The sequence below is a fragment of the Mchenga conophoros genome, linkage group LG11 (genome assembly GCF_057382185.1).
Source record: "Mchenga conophoros isolate Kocher_MC1m ecotype Shallow Benthic linkage group LG11, M_conophoros_male_GT1.1, whole genome shotgun sequence".
In the NCBI taxonomy this organism is placed as follows: Eukaryota; Metazoa; Chordata; class Actinopteri; order Cichliformes; family Cichlidae; genus Mchenga; species Mchenga conophoros.
Genome location: NC_140536.1, coordinates 14,273,300 through 14,296,055, shown reverse-complemented (window position 1 = coordinate 14,296,055; position 22,756 = coordinate 14,273,300). Strand labels below are relative to the sequence as shown.

At 39.0% G+C, this 22,756-nt stretch overlaps 1 protein-coding gene across 9 annotated transcripts in view; it reads right to left on the bottom strand.

The window, feature by feature from the left end:
- LOC146563764 (CUB and sushi domain-containing protein 3-like) overlaps positions 1 to 22,756 on the bottom strand; it is a 249,356-nt gene that overhangs the window by 61,661 nt on the left and 164,939 nt on the right. For 8 of the 9 annotated variants that reach the window (XR_014894357.1, XM_085291050.1, XM_085291053.1 and 5 more), the window contains 12 exons: positions 21,434 to 21,558; positions 21,137 to 21,233; positions 20,199 to 20,303; positions 14,898 to 15,016; positions 13,753 to 13,822; positions 11,259 to 11,375; positions 10,858 to 11,067; positions 8,989 to 9,177; positions 7,857 to 8,034; positions 5,020 to 5,165; positions 4,576 to 4,656; positions 3,757 to 3,870 (listed from right to left, as the gene is read on the bottom strand). Coding sequence is in view for 8 of the 9 variants with exons in the window: in XM_085291050.1 (XP_085147176.1) it covers positions 3,757 to 3,870; positions 4,576 to 4,656; positions 5,020 to 5,165; positions 7,857 to 8,034; positions 8,989 to 9,177; positions 10,858 to 11,067; positions 11,259 to 11,375; positions 13,753 to 13,822; positions 14,898 to 15,016; positions 20,199 to 20,303; positions 21,137 to 21,233; positions 21,434 to 21,558 (1,551 nt within the window). In the remaining variant the exon portion in view is untranslated. The remainder of the gene's footprint in view (positions 1 to 3,756; positions 3,871 to 4,575; positions 4,657 to 5,019; positions 5,166 to 7,856; positions 8,035 to 8,988; positions 9,178 to 10,857; positions 11,068 to 11,258; positions 11,376 to 13,752; positions 13,823 to 14,897; positions 15,017 to 20,198; positions 20,304 to 21,136; positions 21,234 to 21,433; positions 21,559 to 22,756) is intronic. The other variant, XM_085291046.1, reaches the window with a different exon arrangement.

Below are 22,756 nucleotides of genomic sequence, written 5' to 3'. Positions count from 1 at the left end.
CTCCATTTTAACATAAGAGTTATGACTCTCGCTGGAAATATGGAGTTCAATGGGGTCTTTAGTTGATGCAGTTACATCAATTCCTGGTACTATTTGCTCAGCAGCAGCCTCTCCTTTACTGATACCAGTGGTATACTTGTTACAGAGCCTTCACAGTTCCAGGAAAATGATAAAAAACAATTGTTATAAGCAATTTGCTAATTTCAATTCTACAACTTCTTCCTACTGACTACTCTGGAGTTACTAGCCCGAAAACTGTTCATACACTGCACAAATTCCCATTTGCCTCTGGCATTTCCACATGTTGGAGCGCTTTAAGATGCAGACAAAACAGACTCACCTGATAAGATCTAATTCACAGTAAATAGAACAATATAGCTGGTAAGTGCTTGTTATTGAAATAATTGCGCCTCCAATCCTTCTTTATTAAACTAAAGTTGTTGCCAAGCAACAAACACGTCCATCCACTGAGCACAGTTGCGGTTTAAACTGCTTTGCCTGAAACTTGCAGGTAGGGATTAAAATCTGAGTCACGAGAGGCTTCAAAACATTTTAGAAACCACATACTTTTACAGATGCCTTTTATGAAATAGGTTTATAAAATGCATTCATGGTGATTTGGCTCCAGTACAAATGTTGAGCACTGTATCCTACTGTGAGTGATTATAGAGACACTGGCTGAAAAATATATATGTACACTTCTAAATGATCATGAAAAAAAAAAACAAATCTAAAATTTATACCATAAATAACAAAAACACTAAATACCCAGTAAACAAAACACAGTGACATATGTTTTCTAATTTAAGAGGCATGTAGCCCTAATTTAACCTACACCTTACCTGGAGTCAGCATTAAGTAGCATGCAGGCTAACATCATTTGTTTAAGCTTAGCCAACAGCAGTTATTATATCTTCCACAGATGTTTTACCTTGTGGAAAACTACAACATTGCTGATTTCACTCAGAAAGTTGCACATATTGAATGCCAATGACACCCAGGGTTATGTATAAACTAATGTCGCACAAAAAAGTTTTGGTACGTATTGCAAAGACGAGGTTAGTGCGTCGTTTGTGTTCCTCCAACATCTATACAAATGTGACAGCAGCCGCAATACGACAACATTTATTGAGTTACACTAAACCTCAGTGTGGCAGATGGTTTAACCATCGCAGCAGTCAACTCGATGGTGGCTCTACCCTTGATTTAAGAAAATGTTTGACCTTCCTCACAGGCTTTTATAAAGACAGAGCTTGGGGAAATATCTTAAAAGCCAAGCATATTTAGGGGTTAAATTGCATAGCCATACAAGGACATTACAGTGTTATCTTAAAAGCATAAAATTACAATTAACATAGAGGCTGACAGCAAACAAAAGCGGAATACAGAGAGCACATGAGAATTCTTTTTCCTGCCCTTTCGGCAAGCTGTGACAAGAAGTGGCTCCTATGCAAGTTTACTGTGGCAGTCCCTTGGATGTGAATAGCAGGTCAACTCAAATTAAGTTCAACTTTACATGTCCCAAGGAGAGCAATTAGTTTCATGCTAGAGGTGGCACAAAGACATACCATATCCAACACGGTAAGATGAATTCTTGAATATAATGAAAAGGCAATCCATGAAAATGTCACATAATAAATTAGTCACTCTACAGCTATCTTAACTATGCTAATATGACGCTCAAAGCAAGATTTAAGGAGAGTCTGAACAAATGACTTGCAATCACTGACACATTTGAACACTTTAAAGATGTTGATTTAACACCTCTGCAGCTTTTTGCATTGTACCAGAGTATGGGCACATTCTCTTAGCAAAACTAATATAGTTTAGCAAATAGCTTGGTTTAGCTTAGGTGACTAAGCAGATCCACTTTTCTGGCAAAGTACAGTATTTACATTAGATGTTTTATGATGAATGAGAGCATTTGCTGTCCAACACAAAAATATTTTAGCGCTTCTCAAACAGCAATGTGAATTATTGTGTACTACTTGAATAGTCCCAACGTGTTTTGTAGTCAACTGTAGTCGCTCAAATTAAAACCTGTGAAAATATTTTAAGTGCAATGTGTGAATTTCTGATGCTATGAGCTAGCAGCTCTTGGCAGAGCTCTGTGTAGTCAGTAACACATGACAAGGTGAGCTGGCCGACCAGCCTTGGTGAGATGGCTTGAAATATTGCCCAGTACTCAAAAAGTGACTGAATGCCCTCTTTTGGCACTAGCGAAGTTTATCAGTTTATTCATATTGATGGAAATCAGCTGTTTTAACATACTGCTTGTTGCTGATACCCTTCATGTTGACATAATGTGATATAAGGACTCATACAGGACATATAAAAGATTTGGTGAAAAGAGATCTATATACCATACCTACCCTGATGAAATAAGCAATCAAGCTTTGTTTCGCATCCCCTTTATTCCAGCATGTCTAATAAGCTTATAACATGCTGCTCAACTTCATGCTGCTTGTGCTTTTGTAAATTATTAATATACTGAAAAATGCTAGGTAAGCCCAGTACACCACAAGTGAAGGTGGTTTGTTCTCTTTGCACACAAACACATCTGTCCATCTTAAATAATTCTAACTCAAATTATCATTTTTCAGGTCTCTCACCTTTGTGCCTATGTTAATTGAGCTACCTACTGACAGATGTTAGTTTGTGTGGCTGATTTGGATAGAAAAACACAAGAAAATCTGAGGTTTACGTATCTTGGATCAAACAGTTGCTGAGCCTAATCTTTGCTGTTGCTGTGTTTTTATTGTGAAACCTACCAAGTAATAATTAAAAAAAAATTAAAGTCAGTCAAATTCTGAACACAGAGTTAGCAGCAAAATCACAGCAGGGAGAAAACAACGATATCAAGTCAGGCATCAAGTAACAACAGCCAGGGATAAGCAAATAGGCTCCAAATAACTAGTCGTTCTCTACGTTGCTTTATGAATGCAGGCTTGAGGTTTGTCAAGCATCTGTCATGCCTTGATCACAAGTCCGATGCGATTACTCACTGTTTCTAGAAATACAAAGACAGAAATGCTCATCAAGTCAAGACTTGTAGACAAAGGACTTCAGGGCACTTCAAAAGATGTCTAACCACAGGGGATAGAAGGTTTCAGAGTGCTCTGTTGTGTGGAGCAGAGATTTACTGGCACGACAGGGAGGCTGAAGGCATTTGTTGTTTTGTCTAAACAAAATCTTTGATGCAGGCGACAGGAATTTCTTTTACTTTGCTCCTCGTTTGTAATTCCATCTTCAAAAGAATTATGGGTAAGCAAACATCAATCAAACCCATGAGACCGTTACGTAGGGGTAGAATATCTGTTTTTACAGCACGTGAAAACCTGCTGATCTGTAATTGGTTTCAAACTTACCCACTACAGTAAAACTGCTGGTTGTACGCAAATGGCAGTCTATGGACTTGGATCAGTAGTATTGTTACTCTGAATCTTGATAAATTGGAATAGAGCTGCTTTTTGCCACCTGGTGCCTGCTGGACGAGGCTCTGCTGGCAGTCTGTCAAATAATGCATCAGTGGGTGCTGCTTACTGTAACCAACCTGAGCACTGTGGTGTCAAGCACCACATAACATAAACAGGTTTGCATACACATATATTGTATATGTATGTGTGGGGGGAATGTGTACACACATTGTGAGGAACACTTAAACACACAAACACAAATGCAAAAAAATAAATAAATCAAACACAGAAAAATTTTAAACATACCCAAAGACTCCAAGTCACACTGAATGAAACCAACCTTGACAGACTGGTGGAGGTCCATCCATCTGTAGCCTTTCTCCAAGTCGGCAGGTCAGAATCTCACTGCCCACCAAGGTGAAGCCTGGCTGGCACGTGTACCGAATAATGTCCCCTGTGAGATCATTTACACGTGTAATCGCACACACACACACACACACACACACACACACACACACACACACACGTACGTGCACACAAAGGAGGAGGGGATGTGCAAAACATTTCTGTTAATAGTCCAACTCAAACACAAACACACACATACTTCCACACAAAGCTATGCTAGTAAAAACCTCCTCAGTCGCAGCACTTGAAACAGTAATCAGCAACACATTTTGTAATGAAGATTGACATCCCCTTAGCTAGCCAGAATACTGAAGGCACTTCATTACATTATAGAAGTTAGGCAGAAGCCCATGCACACACACACACTCAATTTTAAAGACAGAAAGTGAAGCCGCCACTAGCCACACGACTTCCACTTCACTTTCCTAATCAATTATGAACACTGAAAATACAAACAGCTTATAAGAAGAGCTAATTAGCCTTACCCTCAAATTAATACTTTAATGCACGGAGCATGAATAGATATAAAATTTCAAACGCGAGTAGAGAAAGATGAAAACGAAGAGCAAAGTGCAAGAAGGAACACATTTTTCATTTAAATGAAATCATATATTTAAAAGATATGTGTATACCAGTGTTTGTATACATAGTTACTTATATATAATTACATACACACAAATAATCTGCCTACTGCAAACTGATTTCACTTCACATTGTCTCTGGCTGGTAAACAAGCAAATAAAATAAGACAAACCTATTTCAAACTCATCATCTTCTGTTAAGATCGTAGCGTTGGCAACAGGAGGGGGTGGCTGACATGTTCTCAGCTGGTACGCTGTTGGGGAAAGGGCAAACAAACTGAATCCTTGAACAGAGTGAGTGCTGTGTGCGCATTTGAAGGCAGAAATAAAGAGAGGCAAACGGTGTCTCTCCCATCATAATGAAACTTGATTAGATCAGAAATTGCCACCTATCACTGTTCATGATCATCAAAAAACAATCACTAATTTAGTTGAGATAGGGAGCGTTTTATTATTAATCAGCTCCTCTTTGAAAGGGTGTTTTAATAGCGCAAGAAAAAAAAAGCTTTAAACTGCATTTATCATTTATCATTAGAGCTGGAAGCAATGCTATGACAGAAGGTATTGAGAAGACTTAGGTTAGGCATGAGGTCTCCACTTAAGTTAGGAGACGTTACCGAAATAATGTAGCTCAAAGAAGCCGCTGGTGCTGAAGTCGCTGTGGAACTTGATGAGGACCTGATTGGCAGTGGTGGACACGCCCTCCTGTACAGAGCTGCCACTAAACTGACCGATTTGGGGCGAGCTCTGGTCAGGTCCGTCCCTAGTGCAGAAATATAGAGGTGGAGAAAATAAAGGAAAGAAATGAAGGGTGGAGAAAGGAGGGAGGCAGAAACAGAAAATCATTTCTTTCCTTTATACACCAGTTTGCTTTAACAAGTTGCTGGAATCAAAGAGCAGGTCAGCGTGTCCCATGACAGACTCCAAAATGTTTCTCAGCAATCAAGAGTCAAAGATATATAAAAATGTATTGAGCATAATTCAATTCAATAAAAAAAACAAAAAACCCATCATCCTAATTACACGGACGCCATGTCTAAGGCATCTCTTGGACAACGTCACACTTTGAGGATTTGGGAAGTGTGGAACTGAAGGAATGGCGTGTTTCAACATTATGCACTCCACACTGTATATAAATGCCACTTGTTTTGCACATATTCAACTCTGTATATTTTACGGTATATATTTTATTATTATTATTATTATTTTATTTTTTTACTATTTAATTTGTAAAAATGTGTACACACACACACACACACACACACACACACACACACACACACACACACACACACACACACGTAGGAAAATATGTAGTATACACATCCAGAAATGCATACACTATTATATATTGTACATATATTTATTAGTTTCAGGTTGGCCATTCTTGTATTTTGCTCGTTTGTGTTGTTGTGTTTGCACATCTCTGTTGCTTGTGGGGCTCGCACACAAGAATTTCACTCGCATGTGCTGTGCCAGTGTGCCTGCACATGTGATGTGACAATAAAAAGTGATTTGATTTGATTTGATACTGAAGTATCTTGTTTGAGCTGGAGCTCAGCCTCAGGATAAAATTCTTGATTTATGAGTAAAGAAAGCTAGCATAAGCAGCCTGCGTAGGTTGGGGTTACAGCATTACAACTGTTTGGTTGAGTGGACCTCTCCTGAAAAGTGGCAGTTAAAGAAAGACAGATACCTAATTAGGAAGCCTCTAGCATGCCTCCCTGAAGAGACATCCGGCACGTCTGACTGGGAGGAGACCCCAAGGCAGACCCAGAACATACTTATACATTCCAGCTGGCCTGGGTGGACCTCAAGATGCCCCAGATAGAGCCTGGAGAAAGCGTCTAAAATGGATGAATAGATAGACGCTGGATTGGATATTGTGACACGTTATATCTTGAACGGTAATTAGGGTTTGCTATTTGACTCACTGGATTAGCTTTAGAGTTAGGAGAGGCTTTTCCTGAGATTTCTCAGGAAATTTACTGACAGCAATCTGTATATCCCTACTGCAACATTAAACTACATTTATGGACAACATGTTCCCCTGCTGAAAGATGAAAAGACAAATTGGTGGATGGCTGTGGGGTAATAATAGAAGCTGTCATTAGCAGTGAAGCCATTTCTGAGCCATGCATTAGCTAGCAGCTCTAAAACAGAGAATCAGCTGCCCTAATGAGAGCGCAGAGAACTTTCAAACCCTTGCAGGTGCATGGCCGTGATCTATGTCTGGAGTAAAATATCATGTTAGCATGCAAAAACAACCCAAACAGTACTTTTCTTTGGGCATAAAAAATGCACCAGAAGACAGCACTTTTCTATTATGTATAAATGTTATTTTTTAACAAGAGAAATGTATTTAATTACTGGCACTTTCAAGCAGCTCCAGGCTTTCTTTTCTAAATCACACTAAATGGTTTTTTTTGTTATATTTGTTCACCTTAAATATTGTATATACTGGAAGTCTTACTGCAGTTTCTTTTAAGAGAGATCAACAAAATAAGAGACAGCAGTCAGGCAGGGAAACAAAATGTTACCATCAAGGGACAGATTGTTTATGCGCCATTTGATTTGAAAACAGTAGTGCCAGCGGCTCCCTCCTCCCATACCATCAATGGCAGCCCTGGATGCTGGAAGGCATTTCCCTCCCATATTACCCATGAGGGCCGCTCTATGACTGCCTCAGACAACAGAGAGGATGCAGAAAGATACAGGGAAAAGGGGAGATGGGGAGATAGTGGCTGGAGTGACAGGAGGCAGGTAGTATTGTTTACTGTCGTACAACTATCTGTAAAGTTTCTCAATTGTAAACAGACATCCCAAGCAACTCAAAGTTGATGTTTTCATGCTGATACACATTTCTGTCTTTTATGGTACACTTGCTGGGGGATCTAAAGTAAAAGCAAAAGTTTGGGGGAGTAAAGAAAGGGAGCGCAGTGATTCAGACTTGAATTTCTTTTAGTTAGTTAGTCACATAAAAACAATCTAGTTGTACAGAAGGATGGAAAAAGATTTTGTTAGTAAAAGAAAGGCGTAAATGTCAGGACATATTTTCACAATATTTGTTGTCATGTCTGGTTGTTGTCATAAGCTGTGAACGTAACTTACTTAACTGGCCTCTGGCCTTAAAACATGTTTGCTTTGTAAAGCTCAAATTAATTCGTTATTCAGCAAGAATGTCTCGAGACATTTGGCTAGCACCATTCTGTGTTTGTCTGTGTGGGGTTTCTGCAGGTACTACAACTTCCTCCAACAGTCCAAAGACCTGCATGTTAGACTAACCGGTGAATGTAAATTGGCCCTAGGTGTGGATGTCTGTCTCTCTGTGTGAACCCTATGATGGGCTGACAACTGGTCCAGGATACCTCTCCCTCAAAGTCATGAGTTTCATGAGTGCTATAAGCTGATGATTGATAAATAATGTCATACTGAGAGAGAAATGAGGGCTTACCACACAGTGATGTAGTCGTAGATTGGCTCGGTATTGATAACGGAGAAATTTATGTAGATGCCGTACCCAGGGGGTACTCTGACGGTCCACATGCAGTCCTGGAAGTGTGGATACTCGGCTGGGTGTCCAGGAGAGTAAATTGTGCCATTCATGGATGTTATATTCCCGCCACACAGAGCTAGAGGAGGGAAGAGAGAAAGCAATGTCGGACAAAAATAGAAAGCCAGTCATACCTCAAGTGATAAAAGCTTTTATGGTTGTATTGCCACTAACAGTTGATAAAATAACCCATAACGGCGTGTTATTGGGTTATCACCCAGATACTGGGGGGGAGAATGCACCTGTTAGACACAAATGCAAGGAATGGTTACTGGCTGTTGTGAAGTAATGATGATGACTGATTTTGACAGCAAAACTCCCTCTATCAAACCCCCTTAGATGCTTAAATCTGACTTTGAACTAGGAGTCAAAGCCAAAGCATTACCCACAGGATAAAAAAAAGAAGTGCTGTAAACCTGACAGGAGCAATACAGCATGTAAGAACCAAAACAACATTTTAAGGCAAATATAAAACTATCGTGTGGTCTTATAAAGTCTGCTGTTGCATCGTTTAACTGATGAAAGATTGTTTAGCGTACCTGAGTGACATCTAAGGCGACTCCTTTAGAATTACATAAAAGACCAGCATGTTCGGATTTGCATTAAAGACTTGAAGATGCTCCATGTATCATTATAATCGCTAAGCATCAGTTTATAGTTCAGTAAAATAGTGTTGAATAGCTGGTGAGTCTCATGCTTTGATGTGCTAGAGTAAAAGACAGCACAACAAGCAGACTGTATTCTATTATAAAATGAACTATTTAAAATAACAAAGACATTTTTTTGTAATGGAAAGGAATCTTCACCTTTACTTTAGTTAGGTGCACAAATATTTAAATATTTTCCTACTGATTTTGAAACCAGAAACATGAAAGAGCATTTTGAGATGAATAAACAGAATATGTTGATTCACCAAATATAAGAAATTCATAGGAAACATTTAGACACTGAATAGATCGAGTGCCAATTTTTTTCTGCATATGAATGACACTTGGTGCAAGGACACTGCTGAGAGGGGACCTAAGGCACTCACCTTCACAGCGGGGGATGGGGTGGTTCCAGTTTCTGCTGATTCCATGCAGACATGTGAGCGACTGTTCTCCAAGAAGAGTGTAACCTGGCAGGCACTCAAAGGAAATGGTCATCCCCACGCTGTAGTCCTGTCCGATCACTATGCCGTTACGAAACGGCCGTGGGTCTGGGCACCTCTGTAGCTCATATGCTGGGGGGGAAAGTAAAACCCATCCAAGACAAAAAGGATCATAAAACACAGAATTCAACACTGGGGTAAAAATAATAATCTTCAAGGACATGTGGTATGCAATGTTTCAGAAAATGCAAAAGGTTTTCTTTAATCCTACAACCTCAGTGGAAGAAACTGCCGTGTATACCTAATTACAAAACTTTCTCCCTTGTCTGTACCTAATGGGCTTTTACGTGTCCTGTTAGAGAGCGCTTCAATCTTCTTTCACGGCACTTGCAAAACCCAATTTCAAAGTGACCATAGGAAGCTTATTTAAAATCTCATAATTTTAACTTTGATTAAAAATTGATTAAAAACAATGATTAAATGCATATAACGAGCAAAGCCCTACAAACTGCCACCTGCTAAGAAAATGTTTATATCCTTTAGCCTCTAAATTTCATCTTATATGTAAATGTTGCATCCATCACATCAAATCTGTTTTCTTTAACTTAGGTACTACTGATTTTGACAGGCAACACTGTTACATCCCTGTTGTAACACATGGATTTTAGTAATGCACAGCAGCAGGTTGGAAAATGTCTTGAAATTAGCCTTGATGAGCTACATAAGAGTGACTATTTATCGTTCTGCTGGCTCACAGCAAAAACTGGAAAATTACGTGAATGAGAATAGTTGAATCTGGTTGTAATAAAACACATACATACATGTGAGGACATAGAGCAGGAGAGAAACAAACAGATAATAAATTTAGCCATATTATTTGCATGTTGTGTGAACACTAGGCATCTAAGGATTTTGTTTTTGTTTGAACAGGCTTTCTACTGAGAATTTGTATTTAATCATTATTTATTTATTTTAAACCTTTCGTCTGTTTTAATGTGTCTTATTGTATTTTTCTGTTGCCTATTATGGCACTTAATGCTCTTATTTACTTTAATCTTTTTGTGTACCTCGCTTTGACTGTCTGTGTATCCTAATATTACTTACTTCATTGTTGTGGGGACAGAGTCACCAAATTTTGCCAGGGTGTTATAGTGATGTAAATAAGTCACAAAGGAAAAGCGTGGGCTGTTCAACAGGGGTAGTCTTTACTTTTGAAGAGAATACCTCACCTTCTTACGCTTTGCAAACCTATTATATGAGCAAAATATCTAACAGACTACAGTACAGGGAAAGACCTAAAATCATGATATGGACACTTGGTTATCATTTGTTATGACTATTTTTGATGCTGTACTTTACATGGTTAAAAAACAACAACAAAACAAACAAACAAAAAAAACTTATCTCATATTAGGCCTTTATGCAGCCCCTCAGTTCACTGTCTATCTGAGATGTGCCATTTTAGCTCCTGTCTCTTTAAGGTACTCTCCCTAAATGTTCCCTGTTTTTTTCTGATTGGCTAACCTCCAGGGGCATTCTGAGAGACAGCACCCGGTGCTCGTGAGGTGTACCTACTGTGCTTTGGAGACATGCTGTACCTTTAGCAAATTCTCAATAACTGTGATAAAAGAAAAAAAATTGAAAAGCTAGAAAACATTCAGAGGCCTAAACTTTTAAAAGATACTTTCACATACAGCTCATACTTGCATGACATTATAATATGTACATATATCGTGCATGTGTAGACACACAGAACAGAAAATAAGGACAACAATGCACGTCCTCTTAGGCTACACTGTTTTTCTCTCTCACCCTGGTAGACAATTTGGAAGCCGGGCTTGTTCTGGGAGTAGTCGCTATGGAAGAACAGAGTAGTCTCATGGGTGGTGCTGAAGAGAGGATTGGGCAGCGTGGGGCCACTGAACCGATCAATCACTGTTCCTGTCTCAAGGCTCCCACTGCGGATCTCCAAATAGTCATGAACAGGCTCTGTGGAGAAGTTCAGAAACTGGAGATGGATCCCTAAAGAAGAGGAAAGAGAAGGTTAATGGAAGAGGTAAACCCAAGAGCACATGAATGAAGTAAACGAGAGCAAAGAGTGGCTATTCCTGTCAAATATTGTATTACACTTTTATACACACTAGTACTTATACATGCTTGAAATTAGCAGTTTGTTGAGTTACACAGGAGAAGAGAGAGGAGAGGTTACAGACCGAAGCCAATAGGGAGTTGAACTCTCCAGCTGCAGTCCAGGCTGCTTTGGTAATTCCCTGGAAAGCCTGGGCTGAGGATGACGCCGCTGAAGTCTGTCATAGAGCCGCCACACTGAGCTGAGGGAGACCAACCAAGGAGAAAGAACATGTCACTTCTCCATGGAGCAGCTCAGTGGGAAAACAAAGAAAAACAATGACTAGAGGGCTGCATATTCAGGGAGGGCAAAGAGCACTGTGTCTTTGTGTGAGTGAAAGTTTCAGCACACGCATAAATGTTACGTATGTTGTGCATGTGTATCCTACACATTCTTAATATACATGTATAGTCTATATATATATATATATATATATAGACTGTACATATATATATATACACTGTACATACATATATATACATATACATACATATATACATATATATATATATATATACATATATATATATATATATATATATATATATATATATATATATATATATATGTACAGTCTATATATATATATAGACACATATATATACACATATATATATATATATATATATATATATATATATATATATATATATACATATACACATATATATATATATATGTACAGTCTATATATATATATAGACACATATATATATACATATACAGACTGTACACATATATATATATACATATACAGACTGTACACATATATATATACATATATACACATATATATATATACACATATATACATATATATACACATATATATATACATATATATATATACATATACATATATATACATATACATACATATACATATATATATATATATACATATATATATATATATATACATATACACATATATATATATATATACACATATACATATATATACATATATACATATATATATATATATATACATATATATATATATACACACATATATATATACACACATATATATATACACACATATATATATATATATATATATATATATATATATATATATATATATATATATATATATATATATATATATATATATATATGTATGTATGTATGTTTTTGTGCAGAGCAGAGAAGGGTCTTTGTCTGTTGGATTATGTCTTTGACTTGTGCTTGTCCATCTCTTCTTGGAAAAAAAAACAAGCAGACCAAGGCACCCTCCTTGCTCAGTGGTGCTTTAAATCAAAATAAATGAGAGAGTCACTATTCAATAGTCTAACTCAGTTTTGCTCAGTGGTGAAGGTGATTACTTCAACCTCCCACCTGCAACACCCCACCCTCTCTTGTTTGACTGAGTGCATTAGAGAACACTTAGCTTGCTGTGAAGGTTATACCCCTCTCTTGTGACACACAACCTAGTCTTACATGAACACCCAGGTGGTGTAATCTTATAATCTTAAAACGAAATCATTCCTGCTTTTCCCATCACAACCCCAACAGGCGCATTTGTGTGGCAAATGGTGGAGAACGCAAGTGATATTGCTGCTATTTCTTTGGGGACTATCAACCAAAACCAAAATGAGGCACAAACTATCTTGGGAGGTAATTGTGTTCCTGGTAGTGGGGAGGGGGGACGGGCTTGACCTGCTTGTGTATGAAATAAAAGAGAAGACGAGAGGCACTTAAAAGGGTGTTATACGTTTGGTGCAGGGGCATCCAAAGCCTTTGATGTGGGTTTATCAGCAAACAAAATGAATACAGATCCTGGGGTGTTCAGGGAAGCGTATGTACTGTAAACGAGAGAAGACTTAAGCTAACGAGTGAACGCACACATCCGAGAACATGCCTATCGACAGCAAAGCCAGGATTTATGTCTGCAGTGAACGATGAAAACCACAGGAACAGAGTATTTACACAAAGAGCTCTTTGAGTAACCGTGCAGTTTTGTCTGTGTGTGCAAGAGTGCATTTATCACATTGCATATGTTTATGTATATGTATATAACTGAGAGGAGCAGGGTGCAAGCGAACAGCGAGGCGTCAAAGAGAATGTGGAGTTCTTCGTTGGTAATCTCTGGAAACTATCACTGTGACAATCAACTTGAGAGGAAGTGTCGGGGGAGACAAGGGAGTCTCATCAGGAGTATCAGAAATCAAACAGCACACTCAGATGGTGCAAAGCCTTATTGATTTTCAACCGAAGGGGAAAGCAGAAAATTCATAATCCCTAACCCCCTCAAGGCATCTATTCCCAGCCATCACACCTCCCAACCCCCCGATCGTACAATAAAATTCTCCTAATACAATAAAATGCCCTCTTTGAGGCTGCTGAGCTATTGGGTCATTGTATATGAGAAAAATATTAGTATGAGAGAAATATAAATAAGGAGAAGATAGAAGAAAGATAAACGAGTCAATGAGAAAAATTGAACGGCAAAAATGGGAAAGAAAAAGATCTAGTTTGAGTTTGGTGCTACAAATATGGGTTTGTTGTCAACAATATCACCTCATTGAAATGCTGTCACTAGAGCTGTCAGACTGTATGCGATAATACATTACCTAAGCACAGAGGTACGGGGTAATTCCATCTTCTGACAGGACCAGGCATGCAGGTAATATATGCATTACCCTGTTCAAGAAAACAAACAAAAACTGTTTACTGTCAATTCCCTTTCAGCAAAACACTGTGAAGTTAAAAATGAAAAGGAACACGATGAGATCAAACCAGCAGGTGACCCCAGTATATTTTATCTCTGTCCTATGGATCTTTGGATTTAGTGAAAATCCCCTTCTTGTGTATAAATATCAAGAGTAGGGCAGGATGTTCTCGCTGCTAGGTATACAATGGGAGTAAGCACCCCGAGATAAGAACAGAAAAAAAAAAATCTGCAAACATAATTGTGTTGAATACAAAAAAGGGAATCTAAATGTGATGGTTAATATTCAGAGCATTAATGTTGTTTTAAACATAGAAACTGGAATTTGCCTGCATGTTTGTAAAATGCATACATGCAGGGTGATTCTCCAAAAACCTGTACACTAACATCACGCCTGAAAAAACATAGCTATACTGCGCACTCACACACTAAACTAAACTCAAAAGACTCATCCATACTGTTGCTTTTGTTACTACACCCGCCTCAAGTCTATTTCTGGTGTTCAGACACTCAGCCTGATGATGTGTGTAAGAAGTTGCTGGTTAGTCCAGAGAGGATATGAAAAGAAGAGAATGCCTGAGCTGGGAAGAAAAATCGGTGTGGGATTAGCGAGGCGACTGTTAACACAATCCATCGCCTGTGGCCTTGGAAGGTTCTACAGCTCAAAACGCCACAGCCACTGAATCTACTCAGGCAGGATTGGAAGAAGTTAAAGCTGCTTTGTAACGAACACACTAGGACTCACACTTACACAAACATGCAAGCAGGGAGGCAATGTACGCACACATACACGCGCACCACTACAAATAAACTTGCAAACACACTTGCCTATTCACATACTTCTTTCCTGTACTCTTCCGCTCACACACACACACACACACACACACACACACACACACACACACACACACACTCATCAAAAGGACTTGATTCCTCTGTTTTAAAACATTCATCCTTTAGAGGATCCCCATGAAAATGTCACTCATTTAGCCAGGTCAATATTTTTCACTAAGAGAGCTGCAGATCTGCACTTCATTTTCCACCTACCTGTAGTGAAAAGCCTTGATCACATTGGAAGGAAACCATGTCACCCACAGTGTAACGATCTCCAACTTTTCGGCCATTACTGGGAGGCAGCGGCTCTGGACACGAATCCAAACCTATTGCTTAGGACAGAGTCACAACACACAAGTGTGGACAGCAATCATTCTTCTGCATATCAAAGAAACTCCATATATATTTGGAGTAAATATTTACATTTAATCAACCAGTACCTATAGAGGGAAGGAATAATTTAATTAAAACCAACCTTTTTGACATAATTATAAAATTCCTCATTTTAATGTGCTTGTAATCGCATATTAATTGAGCAAGCCCCCCCCCCACCACCACCACCACCACGCCGACTCTTTGTCTCTCTTTCCCTTCATCATAACGTTTAGAAAGTGGGGCAAGCTATGAAGCTATTCTGCTCGTGGCTGTAATCGCAAAATCCTTCTGACTGTGATCTGAAGCAATCACTGTGAAATTTCAAAGCAATCCCTGAAGTATTACTTGACAGACGCATTGAGCCCATTGGAAAGAAATGATTACAGTGCCACTTGCCAGGTAGTGAAAGGCTTGAAAGGCTAGATATTGTGTTTTAATGGCTTAAAAGCAATGGTGATGCCAGCTATATGGACTATATTAATGTAGGACATTTTAAGGAAATTTGAGCCTGCTCAAAGCCTGCTTTTTACAAATAAAAGAAAGAAAAAAAGACAAGAAATATAGTCAGGTTGCAATTTCATTTATCTAAGAAGTGACTAATATATATTGACAGGCAGAGGAGAAAACATTTTACATCATTACTTTGAGGCATAAAATGCTGTTATTCAATGAAAGGCAGCACTGGAGACATCCTCATCTTAAACATTTTTCAAATCGCACCAGTCGTCTGTCAAACATTGTTTTTCGATGCATCAAACAACACGAAAATAGGCCGACGAAAAACAGGAGACAGTTACCTTCATAATAACCCAAATACAAATCTAGATGGTTTTATTAGGTTTCCTTCGTAATCTATAATTTGTAAGCAGGCCGCAGGGAGCGGAATAGTGTAGACAAATACAGCATCCCCAACAATGTTGCAGGCAAACACAAGCATTTCACAAGCACTCGCATTCAAGCCCACTCAAAGAGTTAACTTGTCCAAACAAGTCAGTGGGTGGATGAACACAAACATGGTAGGGGAAGTGCCCACAAAAGATTCAGAACAATTTAAAGGCGACTAGCAGGAGTGGTCACTCCACTCAACATCTACTGAAAGTTAGAGAGGATATTTGAGTGGGAGGAGGCGGTAACCCAAGAGACGCAGAGCAGGAAGCAACGTGAAAGCAGCTGGAGATAGAACAATTCAACAAGAGACGAGCTACTGTACAGGGTGAGTGGGTGGATGCTTTGAAGCTGTGAAGTTCTGTCATATGTGGGTATAAATAAGAGCAATACTTTGACAAATTCTTCGACTTAGAAATGTTTAATTAATTTCAAGGAGATTTGATGACACAATTCACAAGAGCGGAGCAGTTGCTGCTAAAAAATTAGGCTGCCAGAAGGTAATTTTGAGATTAAAGCACAATGCAGCTCTAAAATTGTCATGTGTACTCGTGATAAGGAATAATCGGCCTGTCTCTTGCAGTTTTTTGTGAAATTTGCACTGTTCACTTCAAACAATGAAAATATTAAAAGGTTGTCAAACCCTGTAATAATACAAAATGCCCAGGTTCAGGAAAAATGACCCTGAAAAATCAGAGAACAGTTCCCAAAGCCAGAGGTGGAGCACCAGATCTTAGGTCAGGTTAAACATGTGCGTCTGCCAACATTATGGTCCAGGTTCCTGCCACCTTGTGATGTTTTCCGCTCAAGCCGTCAGGAATCACATTTTGGATCGGCCACCTGTTTCTGCGTGTGCACCCATGTCTTGAAGCAGTGCTATCCTTATCAAACACAAGACCCTACCGAATGCATCCAGGCAAAGCAATTTCAATCACGTGTGTCATCAGTTACTAACCAGTGGTGCACACTAGCCGAGAGTTTCTGCTCTTGTGCATTTACATAAATTCGATCAGTTCAATATTTATTTTTTAAAAATTAAACTCGACCTGCAAAACAACACAACCGTTTAGTATTCCAAACAGTAGGAGGAGGTTCGAGACAAAAAAAAAGAAAATAAAAAATGCAAGGACAATAAAAGCTACCTGAAAGATGAGGCAGGAAAACATGCAGGTCAGACAATATAGAAGAGCCTACTATGGAGAAAAAAGTTTCTTTGCAAAGGTATATATGCAAATGCAACGACTCATTTTTACGAGGCAATATACTGTGGATACACACTGCTCACAGCTCAGGCGACTCCAAGTTTAAGATGCGGAGGAGATAAAGTGTGGCAGGTGGTGGTTTCCACCTGTGGGTGGAGGAGCAGTAAAACAACTTAAGGTAGATCGTCTCAGTTTTTCTTTTTTTAAAACAGACATTAACAAAGTGTGAGGCACAATATCAATTACGACACTGTGACATTTTTATGTCGTTCATCAGATTTCCATCCCTAATCCTGCCACTAATTTTTAAATATGACGACTTTTATCAATATAATAAACCAGCCACTGTAATTCCTTTGCACAATTAACTTAATCAAGACATTAAAGTATCAAAATGACACAGTGCATGAATGTATTTAGTATTAACACACTATGTGCAGAGGAAGTGAGTGCGTTAAATGAACAATCAACAGATCTCTTGAGATTATACATGCGTCACAATGACACCTGTTATGCAACAAGATATAGTTACCTGTTTATTGTGAGCAAAAATATGTAAGACTGTGTTCTTGCAATATTTTCTTACAGAGTTACAGCACCAGTCAAAAGTTTGGACAGACTCAAATTTTTGAATTGTACTCTATACGATGTTGGGTTAGATTAAATAAGACACATTAAAACTAGTACACAGCTGTGCTGCATGCCAGGACTGACTGATAAAAAAATCTAAAGCCAAGTCTATATGTGAATAGATGTGATCTGTGTATGCACAGATGATGCTATTAATACAAGTGACTTTGAACCAGAATGCAAATAGTAGGCTTATAGTTTAGTAGCAAATGCTAACAGATGTGCATTTTACATACACTAGTGGTGTCACTTTTTCTAGGTCATCATACAGCATAGTACTGAAAAATAGTGTAGTAAGAAAATGTGAATGAGTAGTAACCTGGTCATTTCTGCTCTTAATCTTTAACAATGCTGCAGGGCTTAGCCGTGATAGATGTAATTCATAAGGAAAAATGTGGAAGTACTTATCGGGGAGATTACAGGTAGTAACCATAGACTTGACACTGCTATATTTTCTTGGTGTGACTGAAGAAAGTCTGGAAAGATCTTAAGACCATGTCAAAGAAAGAGTGCCTTTCTGAGCTGTCAAACAATTGATTCAGTGTGGTGTCACAGTTATTCCACGTAGCAGTGACAATAAGCCAAACTTTGGTAGACTTGATTTGGGATGCAAGCTGCTATACAGCATGTGCGAACACTGCAATTATGTTTTCAGCTATAGCATTCTGTTTGCCTTAGGAGAGCTGCTTAAACGTTTTTCTTTTAAGATGTTGTACTGGCGGGTGGTATAAAGAATTTCTATGACTGGTCTCAGTGGACTGCAACAATCACCCAAAGGAAACATTTTAAAACAGATGGTTAGTTGGCTGGGTGTGTGCCAATCGCTGTTGCTGTTTTCTACCCCCTCCACTGAGCTTTCAGAGCATTAATTGGGAACCAGAAACTCAAGTGCGTGAAATATAAATGACTATTTCAAGCCAACCAGTGTAGATGCATCTAACTACAGGTCAGAAGAGGATTAATGTAATAGCTAATGTGACCAAATAAATTAGACTCTGAAATCTGCTATATGTAGGATAAAATATCAGAAAGTGAAAAAAACTGCAATACTTCACGAGTGGCTCCATAGGGAAGCTACATGGATTAATCGCACATCCCATTTTTTTTCTTTTTTTTTTTTTTGCAGATAGGAAAAGTAGCAGGAAAAGTAACAAATAGCAAGAGAAGAAAGCAGAGAGGAGATAAACTGGAGCGTTGTTTGCACAAAGAATCAGGGAGTATACTTTACAAGGGCAGCAGTGGCAAAGTGTAAGACAGACAGAGCAAAGAGCTGATTGTGATTCTCAGTGGTAGGTAGAGGTAGTGGGGGTGGTGTGACATGGCGTGGAAGTGCAGAAAGGAAAGAGCGCACTGAGAGACATGAGTACAGAGTGGCTCCACACAAGAAGAATGAAGCACCTACTGTGAGATACATGACTGTGAAGTCGTTCTCAACAGTGGCATGACGCTCACAGACTGACACAACTGACAGCAAGGACACACACGGTGACAGCAGTGATTTTTCTTGTTTTCCAACAAATTTGCAGAAAGTGACAGTTTGAACTGAGCTCACTCAAAAAAAAGTGTGACTCTTTAGCTGTTATGTATGTGTAAAAAAATTCAAGGCTGGATGTATTAAAGCGTTGGCCGTCATTTCTGTTTTTGACATTTCCATATCGTCCTATTTTAATCACAGCATTAGGAAGTCTTCCCGGTCTTTCCACACTGCCACAAATGTGCATCACAGACAATGAGTGGGTCTGCCCACAGTCTCGTATCAGCCAATGAGTGGTTAGTAAAAAACCAGCAGGAAGACAAACGTGAAGAGCAAACAAGAGAATACACGCCAGCTTAAAATTTAACTAAGAGAAAAGGACATTAGAAGAGACAAAGAACGGTGCCTGCAGTGTAAGTGAATTAAAGAAAAGCTGCATGGATCAAGGACAGAGCTTTTTCTTTGAGATGTGCAATTTTTAAATGGGAGTAAATCAGGCACTCCATTGGGGCACGCTACACTCCTTCAATTCTGATGCACAGTAAATGTTTAGCATGCTCTTTAGCAAATATGCCTGGAAGTGAACAGTCCACTGAGAGATAAGGAAACTTAGTCCTTAAATGAATGAAAAAAAAAGGATGTGGGTCCAGTAAGTTGAAGCTATGGGGGGAATTTAAAAAAGAAGCCACTCGGGAATACCAAACTACCATACCAGAAAAGCGGATACAAAGCCTGAAAATTAGAAAAGATAATGAGGAAGAAAAAGCTTTGCCCACTCACTTACTCTCCATTTCACACCATTTTTTATAGCTCCAACTGTGCCATCCACACCAGCTGTCCCTCTTATTCCTTATACCCTTGTGCAGCAGCTGGAAGTCAGTGGCAGATGGACGCAGAAAGACAACAGACAAAGTGACAGGCAGGCAGACGAGCCGTCTCTCCTCATACCTGTGTACTCCAAGTGGAAGCCGGCGGCAGATACACTGATGTCAGACTGGAAGGTCAGGTACAGGTTGTTGGATGTGCTGTTCAGCAGTTGGGGAATTGTTGTACCTGAATCATAAAATATACAAAAGAGCCTGTGTACTTCACTTTCTGGATTTAAGCCTACCAAAAGCATGTGAACGTGTGCAAAGTATTTAACTCTGCACTGCTTTCTGTTACACAGTTTAAGAAAATCATGCTCAGTACATCTCCTCTAGCTCTTTAGTCACAGAAGTCAGATGCATAAAATGACATCGAGGAAGAGGAATGGTCTACAATTCAAATTCACTGCAAAATAATCTGTATGTGCAGCTACGCTGAGCTCAGGGAACATTTTCTCTGTTCCCCGTGTCTTTGGGAATTTGCGGTGAGACTTTAGCTTGTGATTATAATCATCTTTATCAATTTAGCCAAACCGAAACATGATTGCTAGCCATTTAAAACGCCTGACCCTTTTCACACTGCAGTTAGTTCTGCACTCTGGGGCTGTTTCACTTTTCAGAGAGTGTCTTTTTCCTAAAGGAGATCTCTGTATCAAGGCTGAAGTCATTATGTTAAACCAGCCGCTCGTATTCCAGAATTGAGCATCTGAAGTGACGTGATGACCTGTTTCTTATAGGTTACTGAGTGACAAACACACCGTTTCTAATAATGTAAACCCGAAGGCAACACTACGAATGTAAAATGAAACAGGGGTTACATTATAAAGCTCTCAACTGCAAAGGCCAGGACACTGTGACAGAGCAAGCGGTTCTTTTTTTCTCCTTTTTTATCGTTTTTTTGACAGCATTCTCAAAGGTCATCAGCTCGATCACCGCATCTGTCTCTTGCTGGGATCTTGTGACACCTGATTGAAAATCAAGTGGGAGCTGACAACTAAAATTTAGATGTATAACATTTACCTGAGTAGCTACCAAGTCTTGGGGCATTACCATCAACGCCATCAAAAAAATCCAGCGAATCCCAGTTGTGTTCTGTGGCAAAGGTCACGACCTGAATCTGAAAGGGAAACATAACGTAATACAAAAAGTTTAATAAGTATGAAACCTTAACAAATTTCCAAAGGAAAAAAAAGGAAAAAAGCACGAGTTGGGAAATGGCTAACTTGTATGTATCAGTAATAAATCCACCCCTCAAAAAAAAATCTCTTAATCTTTCATCAAACATGACTCTGCTAAGATCTGCATCTGTCTTCTCACCTGGATGCCGGCTCCCTCAGGAACAGAGATTTTCCAGGCACAGTTCAAATAGTTGGCATATGGATCTGGATATCCGGGAGAGAGGATAGTACCCTTGCGTTCAGTTAAGACTTCACCACAGGGAACTAGAAAAAAGGAAAGCATATGCAAAAACTGAGTTCGGGCTAACTGAAGTCACGTATGCACCTAAAAATCAAAAGTGGACCAATATGGGTCACAGCAGCAAAAATATCCAGCTCTCACACTTTTAAAACTCCTAACTGATCATTAATAGATGGATGTTAAATGAGCAAATGGAAAAATCCCTTCAGCTGATGAAATTCTATTGATACAAAGGAAAGATGAGGCACCCGTAGCATAGTGAGCCATGATAATGTAAATCTACTCTATTTTATGCCATTCTTATACACACGACATGCTAATCATCAAACTCAGTGGACCGCAGCATGGAGCCATAGACTTATCTCATGCGATACACAGAAGTAAACAGTTTAACCCTGATGTGTAATTTAATCTCTCACAGGCCATACAAAACAAATCTTTCAATTGTGAATGCTATTCTGAGCATGCCCTGTTGCTGCCAATGCCTCCAGTCATTTATTTATCAACCCTCTGAGCTCTCAGATGAATTGACGCTCTGAGTATGATGTGCTGAAATTGTCAAGGAGTGCGATAAAGCTTATTATAACTCAAACAACAACCACCACCAAATCGTGACGATATGTCCAAGTACCGTTTCGAGACGAGTGCCAGTGGCCCCAGTATTCAACCGGGACTATTCTATGCAGTAATTCTGGCTTACAATGAGAAGCAGTCCCTTTCTATTGAAATAAAGTTCTGCTGACTAATACAGAAACCTGCAATAACCTGTAGGATATTGTGCTGTTGTGATAAAGTGTTATGACACCTTATCATCAGAGAGAAGTGTAAAGTGGTTTATATTTTATCCCTGTATCCCTCTATGTTTTCTCTCCTGGGAACGATTGTTCTGCTGTCACCAGTAGCAAAGTATGAGTCAACTTAAGTCACGGCATATATTTCAACATTACTGTCGATACCTTGTCTAAAAATTAAGCAGTGTATTCAAACCAGCTGACTAAAGATATGAAGAAAATGGTAAGTAAAAAGAATCACAGACCTTCTGTTTTGTTTAATACAACCAACAAAGTAATTTCTTTATCAGTCCTCTGATGTTGAAGGTTACCAACCATTTGTGTGTTTCTCTGCAGCATGGGACCATAAACATAGCTGTCAGTCTAAGAGGACATTCAGCAGAGTAGTTCAAAGTGTTCTCACAAAGAAGAGACTGATACTTTTTGTCAA